The sequence below is a fragment of the Periophthalmus magnuspinnatus genome, chromosome 15 (assembly GCF_009829125.3).
Source record: "Periophthalmus magnuspinnatus isolate fPerMag1 chromosome 15, fPerMag1.2.pri, whole genome shotgun sequence".
NCBI lineage: Eukaryota > Metazoa > Chordata > Actinopteri > Gobiiformes > Gobiidae > Periophthalmus > Periophthalmus magnuspinnatus.
Window position 1 is genome coordinate 12,733,695 of NC_047140.1, and position 14,299 is coordinate 12,747,993.

Consider the following 14,299-nt stretch of genomic DNA (forward strand, 5'->3'; position numbering starts at 1 on the left):
GTGTCATGCTAAAAGTCTGGAGAGGTACAGAGAACACATATTGTTGTGCCTTCATCAAGAACATACTTGGAGTTGCATTTTGTTTTATTCATACTTCTTTCATTATTCCATTAATCCAAAGTCTCTGAACTCTCAAAAATCCATTCACATTTCACCCAGATTGTTGCGTCACAGGTAACAGTCCATACACCTCCTGTGTGGATTGTTCATTCCCGTTGCTGACAAGGAGCACTGACACCAAAATGCCTCAATGGAAACAGAGGTGTAGTTCATATTCCAAAAGAAGACATTATTTTAAGTTAAATAATGTGAAATATATATACCAAGGTGACCAAAAGCATGTTTAAAAGGGAATTAAAGGCACAAGAATGCATCGTATCTTTAAAGTCAAAGTGTGTGTGTGTGTGCTCTGTCATCTCTCATACATGTTTAATGGAGGATGGCTGCAGTACTTATCTTTCACCCAAACAAAGTCTTAGGCTAGATACTTGATGAACCCTCCTAAGGCTACAACAACTTGCTGTTAGCAGAAGAGTGCATGAGAAGCCACGTGCACCTATAGGAGTGACGTAGGTTTGGGGTAACAAACATGAGAAAGGGTGAAGTAAAATGTACTTCTATTGCCTAACCCTATTAAACAATGATTAGGACTTACTATATATAAGAGAAATAATATAAAACAAAGCAAAACAAAACTGAATGCATGGATCAGAGCTTTATAGCTTCCAAATAATGATGCTTTGTACGTCTTTTTAAAAGCTTCTGTGGCACTGGACGTTTTTAAAGTATCGTTCAGATTGTTCCATCCGTCTAACAGAAATACAATAGCTTTTTTTATTACTTCTAGTCTTCTTTTTTTAATATGCCTGTTCTTCAAAGGTTATACTGACTCTCTCTCTGCTCAAATAACGACTGTGAGGATGAAGCATATATTGAATTAACTAGCCGCCAGTAGGGTTAGTAACGTTCTCCAACATGCTAACAGAAACATGCAGTCACAATGAACACAATTTGATAACAGAAATCCTCCTATTTAAATTCATTAACTTAAAAAAAGAGCAGGACACCACCGGACTTTCACCTGTGACAAAAAAAAAAAAACATAAAACGTGGAATTTCAAAATAGCAGTTTTTATTTAGAGCTGACTTAATAAACAAAGATTCACTTTAAAATTTGCAACTTTGAGCTTTGGTATTGGCCTTGTATGATGTATTTAAGAAAATATCTGCAGAATCGTGCTGTGATTTGATATTATAAAAAAAAAAAAAGTATTGGACATGTTTGTTTGTTTTTCTTTATTCACTTTTGAAGTTGCTCTTTCTTGCATTTGCACCTTCATAGTTTTTTTTGTTTTTTTGTTTTTTTTATTTGGTATTACTTAATTAAAGGTTTTAAGCAACTCAGAAAAGAGTGCATTTTTTCTAGGGATTTTTGAGAACACCAAAAACATTAATAATTAATAAATGCATGTTTGATATGCTTGAAAACCATAGAGTCGAACATTTCCAGCAAAGCAATAACATCTGCGTAGTGTCAGATGCCCCACAAAGTTACATAGTATACCTTTAAGTTCCACACTGACTTTTGACAACACTTGGCTATATCCTAAAGGTAGTCCGACCCCTCACAGTACAACACTTTCACAGATACAGCGTGAGAGAGGAGAAGAGAGAGACAGAACCTCACAGAGAGTCTAAAACCTGCTGAAATATTCAACATTATTAATTATTAATGATGGACAGCAGACAGAAGGAGGAGACAGGGAAGAGGACTGAGAGACAGAGGAAGAGAGACATAAGAGACATAACAGAGAGAGGCAGAGAGAGAGGCAGAGAGAGAGAGGAGGGGGTGTTGGAAAGAGCGAACAAAAAGAGAGGGGGTAGGAGGTGACAGAGAAAGAGAGAAAAGAGAGATAATAAGGTAGGGAAAGAGAGGGGGCAGGTGGGGTAAGAGAGGGGGGATAATGGAAATGCAGGAGAGAGAACACACAGAGAAAGAGAGAGGAGAGATGATAGAAAGAGAGGTACAGAGAGAAAGTAGGGTAGGATAAGGGGAAAACAAAAATGGAAGAGATAATAGAGAGGTCGAGAGAGGACAGAGAGACAGGACCAGAGCGGAAAGAGAAAGAAAGGAAGACAATAGAGAAAGAGGAAGGAAGAGAGAAAGGGGGAAAGGAGAGGAGAGGGCACAAGACAGAAGTAGAGAGAGGGGTGTGCAGGGAAAGAGAGAGAGAGAGAAAGAGGAGAAATAATATGGAGGAAGAGAGAGGGGGATAGGAGAGAAGACAGTAAGACAGGAGCAGAGGAGAGACAGAATGAGAGGAGAGATAATCGAGAGGGAGATCGAGAGAGTGGTGGGGTTGTAGGAAAAAGGAGAGGACAAAGAGACATGAAGGAGGAGACAGATAAGTGGACAGAGAGACAGGAGGACAGGGAAGTACTACAAGGAGTAGGAGGTGTGAAGGGAAAGGGGGGTGGAGAGGAGAGGTGAGAGAAAGACAGGAGAGAAGAGAGGGTTATATAGGGAGAGGGGGTTAGCAGTGTCTCAGTGTGGGCAGTGTGGCAGGAGGAGAGGTTAGCGAGTGAGAGAGGGAAAGCAGAATGAGAGAGAAGGGAGGTGAGGAGACAGAGAGATACGGGCAGAGGAGAGACAGGGAGTGGAGAAAGCAAGAGCTACAATGAAAGAAGAGGAAATGGAGGAAGAAAGACAGACAATGGGAGATGGAGGAGAGGGAGAATACATAAGAGAGGTGGAGAGACACAGATATAGAGGGAAAAGAAAGTAATAGAGAGACAGAAAAGAGAGAGATGTGATGCTCCCAGGAGGTCTAAGTGCAAATTATGGTTTGATTTCACACCAGTCCCTCACACGCTGATCAGGCATCACATCTTGACTCACCAAAACCTCAAATTAGAATCCCACTTGACAGGTCTGCTCTCTTCATTTCACATAGTGTGTTTTGTTTCCTTCATGTTTGAAAATGCTGTCTTCTTTACCACCTAATGACATCATCAAGTGGTAATGCAGAAGTGCTTGTTTATTCATCTTTGTTCATTGTTCATCTCAATCAAATCTATACATTCAAATTTAAATCAGGCTGCTCCTGTAACAGCATTTAAATGTTTAGAATAGGTTTGAAATCAATACTTTTTTTTTTTTTTTATTTTAAAGATGCACTATGTAACTTTTCAGGTGGTTGTCTCCATGGAGATGTTATCGCTTTGTCTGGAATGTTGCATAGTGTGGATTCATACTTATCTTTCTCTTCATTACTCAATTACAATCAAATCAAAGCAACAACATGTCAATGGAGACAAGCAGGTGACAGACCCTCCATCAAAAAGTTACATACTGTAGCTTTAAGTTCTAGACTCACTGGTAATTGTCATATAAAGTAGCCTAATTATAAAAAAAAAGAAAAGAAAATGTTCTAATATAGCCTATAGTTAAGTGCCTTTAGTTATCAAAAAGTATATTGATAGTAGTTTATGTACAAACACATCATCACATCATAAAAATATCACAAAAGACAAATGCATGTACCGGTATTCTCCTCATGCCAAATGGTAATGTCTGTAGGCATCTCTGCATTCAAACAAGAGACAGGGACATCACTCCATAACAACAACAAAAAACACATGTTAGCTTTTATTAGCACGTGTTAGCGATTAGCATCAGTTAGCTCCATGCTCACGTTCTACAAGGCACTCGTAAACTACACAAGAAAAACATACTTCACATCACAGTCAGGTCTCAGATATAGACATGTGAGTCTGAGCTTTAGTATCAGCGGTGAGGGACATCTGTAATAAGGCAAAACAAGCACATTGATCACCTGCAACCACATGGTTTCCAGATGAATATGAAAAAGTAGTATGACTTTGGTTACACTCATCTGAATGATTCACTATTTAACCACCTGTCCATGATCAGCTCTCTGCTTCATCTGTGTTTCAACATTCAGTGTCAGAGGCACTTTTAAAAGGAAAACTCTTCTAAACCAAAGGAACTGCATGTAGCCTGTGCTCTTTTTTTATTTATTTATTTTTTAAGGTACTACAGTTACAACTGAACCTGTGTTGCCAGTGCCTTAACCTGCAGATAGAGGACACATACACGTTTTTTTTTTTATCATTCTCAGTATATGGATAGGCCATCCATAAATCTCAAAACCTCCAAAATTCACTCACTGAGCTGCAGAGGCTGCACTAGCACTGATTAATGATTGTCTGCAAGTGATGGGGTTTAGGTAATGACTATTCAGATCAGAGAGAGTCCTTTTAGGTTCAAACTAACTGGATTTTAGCACTGAAACTGGCAAACTCATGTGATGCTCATTCTGCTTCCTGATTGAATAATCTTTCTGAGAAGCAAAACACCAAATTGTAACATAAGTAAATGGGTCATCATGTTTAGTATCCTTGTAAATCGTTACAATTGCCAACAGTAAAAGCTATATTTGATTTGAACACCTACCTCTTATCTAAGGACAAATGTTTAAAGGTCCTTTATTATGCAAAATTGACTCATGTGTTAGAATGCTGTTAAACAAAAACACAACAGGAGTGTTTGTGTGTGTTTTGTTTTTGTTTTTTTCATTCACATGTTTGAGTACTCCTGAATTATTAGTGTGTCGCTAAAGCTCAAAATGCTCTGTACCACCTTGTGATATCATGAAGCGGTAGTTTTCAAGTTAAGAGCTAACTTTTACCTTTAGTTCAGATTGGGAATTCCAGGTTTGAAATCATCCAAATGATTCTAGTGAAGGTGTGTGGACTTTAAAAACACAATGCAGCACTTCCTTTATTACCACATGACATCACAAGGTGTTGTCATGAGAGAAGAACACAGCTTAAATCTTCAGGATTTGTGTGTTAAACATGTGCGAATGAAACAAAACACAACAACAGGTATGTTCTTGATGAGAAAAATAAAATGGCGTAATATGGGCCCTTCAAGAAATGTAAAAACAAAATCTTACAAACAGTTCCTTTAAAACACAATGACAATAAGACTGATTGTAGGAACTATCCATTTTCTCACTGTTACCTACAGCAACCTCCACTCTGCCTCAGCACTCACATTTTTAATTCCCTCTCCCCTTGGGGCAATAAGTCGGCCCATCTGCAGATACCACAGGATGTCATACTAGCTCTGACAGCCCCTGAATGCAGCACAACCCTCCAGGCTGCACCTCAACACACCACAGACACCTGTGTTCAAGAATCACAGATCTTATACACCAGATATTGGAGGTTTTCAGATGATGTGATGATGATGATGCCATGGTCGTGGTTGGCTGCTCTTGTGGCTGACTGGCTGGTACACTCACAGAGCAGTTTTCAACATTTTTTTTCTTTTAAATTTTTAACTTAACATTTCGGAATTTTGACCAGCTAAGAAGTGCCATGACACTGGATCTGATGACTTTACCAGTTGAGATGCACTGAGACTTTTGTTTACCTTGAAATATTCAAAAATATAAATTCATAAATGTTGAATAAATGAATCATATTAAACACCTAAGAACTCCCTGTATCACAAAAACAATCTAACTAAACTAACACATCTCTAGAACACCATGTTATCTTTGAAAATTCTATATTTGCCAAAAACAACACATTACTATGTTTTATAAGTTTCAGTTATATATGGGTTTTTTTTTGTTTGTTTGTTTGTTTGTTTGTGCCAGAGCGCTGTTACAACACTTAATAAAACTACTGCACATCACATCAGGTTTGTGAAGTTGTAGTATATTGTTTTGTATCACATTGGATGTTATCTAAAACCTCTTCAGGGATGTTTTGATGAGAAAACATTATAACATGGTAGAAAGCCCCAAAAAGTCAATTTTCCAGAATATCCCCTCTTTAAACTCTAGAAAGTTGTAAATATGTGGACAGTGACAGAGTGTCCTGTCCTCTCCTGATCTATACACATGAGCATCTCCCATTTGACCCCCACTCACTAGAATAGGGCCCTGCTGTATAAAGGAGAGGTTCTGCAGGTCTTTCCTTCCTGCTGCTGTCAGACTGTACAATGAACAATGCCAGCTCTGTACATGTGGCATTCACCCGCAGTAATCATGTGCAATACTGTAACAAAATGTGAATCTTTACTGGTACATTTTACCCAAGTCACTTACCTACTCTTTATTTGTTTAATTTGTCTAAATGCTGCACTGAAGATAATCCATAGTTATAGCCACTTACTGTACAAATAATATAATATACTGAAGTCACTTTATCTGCTGTTTATTCTGGTTCATATGCTGCACTGTGCTGCACTCTTCATCTGATTGAATGTTCCTGTTTCCTGCTGTTCTTGACCTTTGCGTTGCAACACTGTAATTTCCCCGTTGTTGTACAAATACTGGCTTATGTTGTCTTATTTTTTCTTATCAGCTCCCACGTCATAACCAAGGTTTAAAGATGATGTTTTTAGCGTGTTTTCCAAGAGCCAAGTTCTGCAGTGACAGTAAAGATAACAACAACAGGCATGCTAATGTACACTTCCTGATTCTCACACAGTAAAATGCTTTATAATGAAGATAAGACAAGATAATCCTTTCTTGTTTGGAGAAATTTGTCTTGGATATCAGGGGCACAATGGCAATATACAACATCCAGAGAAAATGTCACCCCACTGGGTGAGGACTACACAATATTCACATCCACATTACACACAAACAGGACTGCAAGAATTATGGTAGCCTCTGTAGATTAGATTATTATTATTATTATTATTATTATTATTATTATTATTATTATTATTATTATTATTATTATTATATATTTATAAAATCGTTGTGTAATGTAATGAACTAAGTGAGAGCCAATCACATCTGAACTTCCTAGCTCCACCTCCCTTTCTCCAGCTATAAAATAATGACAATATTATACATTCACATACACACCAGCATGCTAACCAGGAATGCTAACGAGGCATGCTAATGAGTAGCTGTCAATTAATTGCTCTGCCCTTGTGCACTGGTGCATAATTAGCATATTGCATTCTAACCCAGAGTATCTACTTTGCCACATTACCAAACAAACTGCCTATGTAAGGTGATTATCTGGACAAGAAAATATATGCGGCTGGAATCTTTATAGGCATTAGGAAAACATTAGACACATCACACTATACTACTCCAAAAACTAGAACTATCCAGAATAAAGGAAGTGGCTCTAAACTGGCTAAAAGGTTATATTAAAAATAGACTGTTTGAAAAAATGGGAAACTATACATTCGGATACTTGGGCATTGCTTACGGTGCTCCCCAAGGCTCAATACTGGGACCTAAATTGTTTGATTTATACATAAATAATATAATCACCATATCCAAAAATACAAATTATTTATTTGCTTACGATACAAATGTATTTTACTGTAATGATGACTAAAACACACTTATTGCACCTAGAGTGAGTTAAACTAATAAAAAATCCTGATGGATGTTGAGAAACTTAAGTAGAACAAAATAAATGTTTTTTTGGTAAATTTATGTGTAAATATAAACAGTGTCACAATTGAGAGGCTAGTGGAGAACACATTTTTGGGCATAATCATGGATAATAAATGAAAACCACACATCCGACATGTGCTCACCCAGGCATCTAAATGTAACTCAATAATAAATACATCTAAATATTTATTTTTATATTATTTATTATACTGTATACTTGTTCTGTGTTGCCTGACATATGGTATGGAGGTTTGGGGTAACAACTGCAAAAGCGTACCTACATGCCCTCATCATGCTGCAAAAAGAGGCAATAAGGACTATCAGTAAAACAGGTTATCTCGAACACAAAAATATTTTATTTTTGTAATCACACCTTCACCACTTGGTTTGATTCAACACCACAAAAACATCTTACCAGCCAACATCCAGAAGTTATTTATTCAAAAAGATAATGCACATAACTTGAGGGGCTGTAGTAACTTCAAAGTCCCAGTAGTGAGAGCCAAAAGGAGGAGTTGGTGCATGTCTGTCTGTGGAGTCAAGCTTTGGAACAGCCTGGATGCTCAACTATCCAATAATTTAAATGACAGTACAAAAAAAAAAAAAAGAGAAGGTAAATCAAACATCAAACTAAATTATCTATCTAATTATCTATCAAATGGAGATTAATAACGAGAATAAGAATCAAACAAGGACCATCTGAGTAAAGTACAAAAAATAAGGCTACAGAACCTCTTTGTATAAGTGACAATGACTGTGTCTTTATGTATAGTGAAGCATATAAACAACAATAAATAATAGTGTCTACACGAGTCAAATTAAGAAATTATATCAAATGTAAAGACAAATACTGTATGAAGATGTAATAAAGGTGTCATGGTGTCATGGTGGTTGGTGGCGTAGTGGTGGTGATGTCGTGATCACATATGCTGGGCCTTGGATGTGAGGAGCTAGTGCTGTTGTGGCGGCCAGTGGTGAGGGGGGATGGCCGACGACATGATGGCTCTTCGTCTATGATAGAATAAGCTATTACATTATTGACAAGGAATGACTACATTCAAGAAAGGTTAAATTCATTGAACTTTACATTCATGGCATTATGTTGTTATGCTGTCAAGTTATGTCTACAGGCAGAGTTACAGTCACTGCTGTGATGGTCTGACCTGTAAAGATCTGGGAGTATATGACTGGAAACTGAAATTGGCTTGAGCTGATCACAATCTTAAATTCAAGTTAAAGGAACAAAGTTCCCGTGACACACTTCTGACACGGCTGCAGTCCAGACTGTTCCAAAGTCACATCAAGAGCTCAATACTTGTTGCATTACATTAGAGGATGGTAGTGCTGTTGGTCTGAATGTCGACCTGGCTGTTGGCCTGCTGTAGCAGTATTGTAACTACTGTCATAAAATCGAAATAAATCAATGAATATTCACATAACATAAATGAATTTAGTTAAGACCTATATTGTTTCTCATAACTTTCAGTATATTATTTTCAGTATTCAAATACGGCACTGGAGAAATCGTAATCTTACTCAAACATACATGGATGACATATAAAACCTCCTTAGACATGTTTTTGTTGAAGAAACAACGTTATAACATGGTAGAAAGCGCCATATTCATTGTTACCAAATGTATTCAAAAGTCTGAATAAAGAATCATGTGATTTATTAAGTGTCTGTTTGAGTCACTTCGCTCCCTGGCCATGTTACAGGTCAGATCTGTGGAGAAAACTAATATTGAAGAGTCCAGTGAAAATGAGCATCAGGAGTATTTAGTATTTAGAGATAATCTACTGTACGGCGAGCAGAGGAGCAGAGCAGATTAGAGCAACAGATTTAGGCTTCGGCATGTGGAGACGCTCATTTGGGACTTCAAGAGAGAGTTGACTTTTTAAACAGCACCAACCTAGACTCAACACATCAATGTGTGCTGTTTAGTTTATATGCACATAGGGGTAAGAGACTGCCTGGTAAATCCAGACTGAGATCGCTCTATTTTTTTTTATGAGGAGTGGGAATCTATGTGTCTTACAATTCAATTTGATTATGATTCTGAGGATCATCAATGCATCTTTATGTTTTACCATACATTTTATCATTCATATCAAATTAGTGTGTACTTTTTTTTAAAATGTGCAGAGCTGCAGGACGAAGCAATGACCTGTATTCAACACAACTGCTTTATTTAAATAGCTAATTGCATTTTTTTTTCTTTTCTGTGACAGGAATTAGTTTAGCAGAAGGGAAATAATATATTTTATAACAACACATCTACAATAGAGTAACTGTTAGCAAAGCTTCATCGCTATCTATTATCTATTTTCTGCAGACTTTTTTAGAGAAACTACAGCCCACAAGCCTTTGTCCTCTGCAGGTACACAGTGTGCAGTTCATTTAGAACAGTTTATCTGCACGTTTTGCACTAAAGCTGCTTTGGACACGTGGAACATGAAATCGTCTCCATCTCAGACAGGGAATAGAGTTTACGCCCGAAGCTCATCGAGAGCTGCAACTTGTGGTGTCATGTGTGAACATCTTTCCCTAAAAACTCAAACGTGAGCAACACCTCAGTCAAATCCTGAACAGAGAGATATTGCCATGGCCATCGCCATGACAGCTCTGACAACAGGAATGGTTGAGCAAAGGAGCGCTCTGTACAGTGTTCATCTGCTGCTCACAACATTACTGGAATAACACCGTTTAAGTATGATGCCATTATTTTGACCAGTAACGAGTAATCTAACTAATCACTCTTTCCTCTGCTGTAACGCCATTATAGTTATTGTCAGTGTAACAGGGCTTGTTATTTTGCTGTGAGTCTCAGCAGCTGTGACAGATCAGACTCATCTCATTCAGAGGAGCTGCAAAGTTGTTGTTTTTTTTTTGTTTTGTTTTTTGTTTTGGTAAGTAAACAAGACTGAGACGAGGGATTAGAGACAGTGATTGGATAAAAAGGAGATTGACTATAAAGCTGACCAGAAGTTGTGCTAGGCAGCCGAAAAACTTTTCTGACATTCCATTTCATACAGCGTGAGTGACATGTGTGTTTGGAGTTTATAGATGCTATAGTGGACACAAGCCTCTGTTTACGTGACTTAGTAAGTGCAGCTAATTTCATACCTGTTTGGTGGATCACTTCTGCTTTTACAAGTGCATAAGCTCTGTCAAGTGACATGCACAAGTTTGCTATGTTCTGATATCTGTGCATTTGGTAAATGCACTGTTTGGCCACAGTATGCTGCATAAAGGGGTCAGTAGGGGGCCTGCGTTGTTGTGACTGTACAATCGAGAGTCTGTGTTGGTGCTTTTGAGCTCTGTGGAGGATAATAGCTTATAATGCTGGCTCTGGGTGCATTTGGTGATTTGCAGGTTAAATAAGGCTGAATATACTGACTTTTATTTGAAAAACAGCTGTGGTGTATTTCTGAGGATTTTTTGTTGGTAATTTAATAGTCACTTAATCTGGTCATTAGCTACTTTCATCACACAGTATCACAGTTCCACATTTGATACAGCTGACCATGTCATCCTGCCCAAAATTGTAATAAAACCCTTGGTAACTTAGTAACCAGCTTGCAACTTGGGTGTTAATCTAAACTCTCTTTGACCTTGATTTAAAAATAACAAAGACTGTCCAATCATACTTTTATCAAATTTGTATTATAGCCAAAATAAAAAAAAATTTAAAAACTGTATTTTCATGCAGACCTAGAGAGAGTCATTCATGCCCTAGTACTCAGCTGCTTGGATTACTGTAACGCTCTTTATGCAGGTTTGAGCCAGAAATCGCCCGTCTCCAGCTGGTGCAAAACTCCGTTGCCTGACTCTTAACCAGCACCAAAACACAGCAGCACATAACTCCTGTCCTTGCTGCATTGCACTGGCTACTTTAAAATACTGCTGATTACTTTTAACGCCATCCACGGTCTTGCTTGTGCCTACATTTGCAGACTATTGTCACCATATGTCTCTAGCCACTCCCTCTGCTCCTCAGAGCAGACAGACCTCGTCGTGCCTCCCTGAAAAACTTCTGACCAGAGGGGACAGGGCCTTTTTTTCAGTAGGGTCCCAAAGCTCTGAAAAGGATATTAGACTAACGAACACTGTGGGTGCTTTTAAATCTAATTTGAAAACCCACTTTTATAGAATACTTTACTTGTATTGTATATGTATTGTGTTTTCATTTATTTTTATTTTTTTATGTGTTATTGTCGCTAGGTGGTTAATTATTGTTTTATTGTTTCTGTGATATTTACATATTGTGAAGCACTTTGTAACTAGGTTTTGAAAAATTCAAATAAAGCTTTAAATTGATAATATAAAATGATTTGAACATTTGTGTTTCTTCTACTGCTCCTTCAGATATGATTTAGTTTATCTATTTTTTGTCTATCCTTTGAAAATACCTGATTTTATGCATTATTTAATATTTGTGCTTTCAATTACATTCATTTCAAATCATATCTTGTACCATTATTTTACTCTTACTTTAGTAGTTTCACCAAATACTTTACTTACAGTAAACCTACAGTACTCTTACTTAATTAGGAATTTTGGCAACTCTAACCTCTGCGGGCAATTGATCAGCTGTAAACCCCCAAAGCATCCGTCTGTGTCATCATCTCAATTGTGGGATGCAATGTAATAATGGTATTATATCCTAAAATAGTGGGATTTTACTAATTGATACTTTGCAGTGACGTCATGCTGGGGGTGTTCTACATGTATGATTATGGTGGAATTTTCATCAGTTACCATTGAGACACAATGCACATATTAGCAAACATTGTCAAAAAACATTTTAAGATTGTCTGAAAAATACAAACAACATATTTTAAGGAGCCTGTAATCAATGGCCCTGTTTAGGTGTTTAAGTTTCAAAAAGGTGAGAGTAACTAATTGAAAACCTGTTGACTAATCCTTACTTTGTGACTGTAATATTATGTGTGAGAGACTTGTTTAACAGCACAAATCAGCTCACCTGTTGTAGTTCCAGCTAGGTCAGTTCTTTATGGTCAGATTGTGTCAAAATAAAGATAAGATTCAAGTCTAATTTGAGTAACAGAGCTTCAGACAGAGCAGTGTCTACAGTTAGCTTCACACCCTCAAGGAATGTTGATGAAATCAGCTGCAAAGTATCAATAACACTCCTTTTATCCTCCCAAACTGGAGAATGGGGCATGTGCTGATTCACATCTCAAATCAAATAATTCCTACTGCTGTAATCCTGACACTGATCCAGTCATCCAGGATCATGCCTCTCACCTCCTTCTCTCTCACCCCCTTTGCCCAGTAGCAGCTCGTGTACCCGCCTGTGCCCCCTTGTTCACTGTGGTCAGGGCAGGATTAGGCGGGTGGGACAGATGGCACCAGGACACACCCTCTCTCTCACCCTCCTCCCATCCTGCCCCTCCAGATGTGTCACCCTGCCCACCCCCCACACACTCTTACCAGCAGCATACTGTCATAATGAGAGAGGGCTCCTATTGTGAATGTGGACAAATGGGGGTTTGTGAGGAAAACGGGAAAAACAGCAACTTGAAGTAGCTTACACTTACGCATATCTTATATACAATCTCATATATAACAGAAGTAGAGTTGACATGAAACTACAATTTCAAACTCGATTTTGATACTAAGGAATAGACTTGATATTCAATACCGATTCCGATACCACAATGACAATTTAAAAGAAAACACAATTTGTTTAAACACAAATTAAAATTGTAGTACTTTCTTTTATATTACCATGTGTGGCCTTATATCTCTGAAATTCCTCAGTTGTCCAGGTAGGTTCCATAGTGGTCCATGGGCGTATACTGGTGTATGTGGGTTTATACTTGTTCAGATACAGCTCAAGATCATCCTAAAGCAGGGCCGGTTCAGCCTATAAGCAGACTAAACAGCTGCTTAGGGCCCCAAGGTCAGCAGAGGCCCCCAAGAGCCCATACATTTATATAGAAAATAATAAATATCAGGTTTTAATGGAAACAGGGCTTGTGTGTTTACAGCAGTCTAAATATCCCTCTTAAATGATTACATTTGTTTTATACCTATAGTAGCAAAATATCTACTGTTGCTACATTTATTTTTGAGCTGGGCAGAGCTGAGGGCAGCTCTGTGTTTACACCGGTGTAAGGACCCCTTATAATGTAAATGTAGCCCACTGCCGCCAACTGGAACACATTAATCCACCAGAAACTTGTGTAGAATTTCAAAAATTAAACCCCCCTATTCCTTATATGTTTGTCTACTCTTCTTGTGACTGTGGTAGTTGTGACATTATGGATGTTTTCAGTCTGATGTTGGTCGTATAAACACAAATACAACTGGTCAAAGTGATGAGGGAAGAGTCATAATGTGTCAAATGTGAATCACCAACAGCTGAGTCAGGACACATCTGCTGTTGGGGTCCAAGAGACAAATTCAGCATAGGGCCCCCTGAAAGCTAGGACCGGCCCTGGTCCTGATACAGCTCAAGATCATTCGAAAGCTATTTCGGAAAGGTCCATTTATGTCCAGTGAATGTCATTTTATTAGTACCAAAACTTGCGTCAAAATATATCCAGCATGTACAGGTGTGGCACGGATGGCACTTACCTGAACCGTCCCTGGCAGTGTTGGCACCGGTCCCCCACCCAGCCGTGGTCACACACGCAGCTCCCGTTCACACAGGTACCGGAGTAGCAGCTCTTCGCGCAGGTGAAGGGAACCACTACGGATCCCTGCGTACTCGGTGTCACGGTCAGCGCTGCAACAACCGCTATTATCCCCGGGTACCTCCTCCAAGCGCAGCCAGGGAACCACCTGCTCCGGGCGAACTCCAT

At 38.4% G+C, this 14,299-nt stretch overlaps 1 protein-coding gene across 1 annotated transcript in view; it reads right to left on the reverse strand.

The window, feature by feature from the left end:
* Window positions 1–14,299, reverse strand: part of atrnl1a (attractin-like 1a) — a 347,237-nt gene extending 332,938 nt beyond the window's left edge. The window contains exon 1 of the mRNA XM_033980189.2: window positions 14,073–14,299. Within this exon, the coding sequence (XP_033836080.1) occupies window positions 14,073–14,299 (227 nt within the window). The remainder of the gene's footprint in view (window positions 1–14,072) is intronic.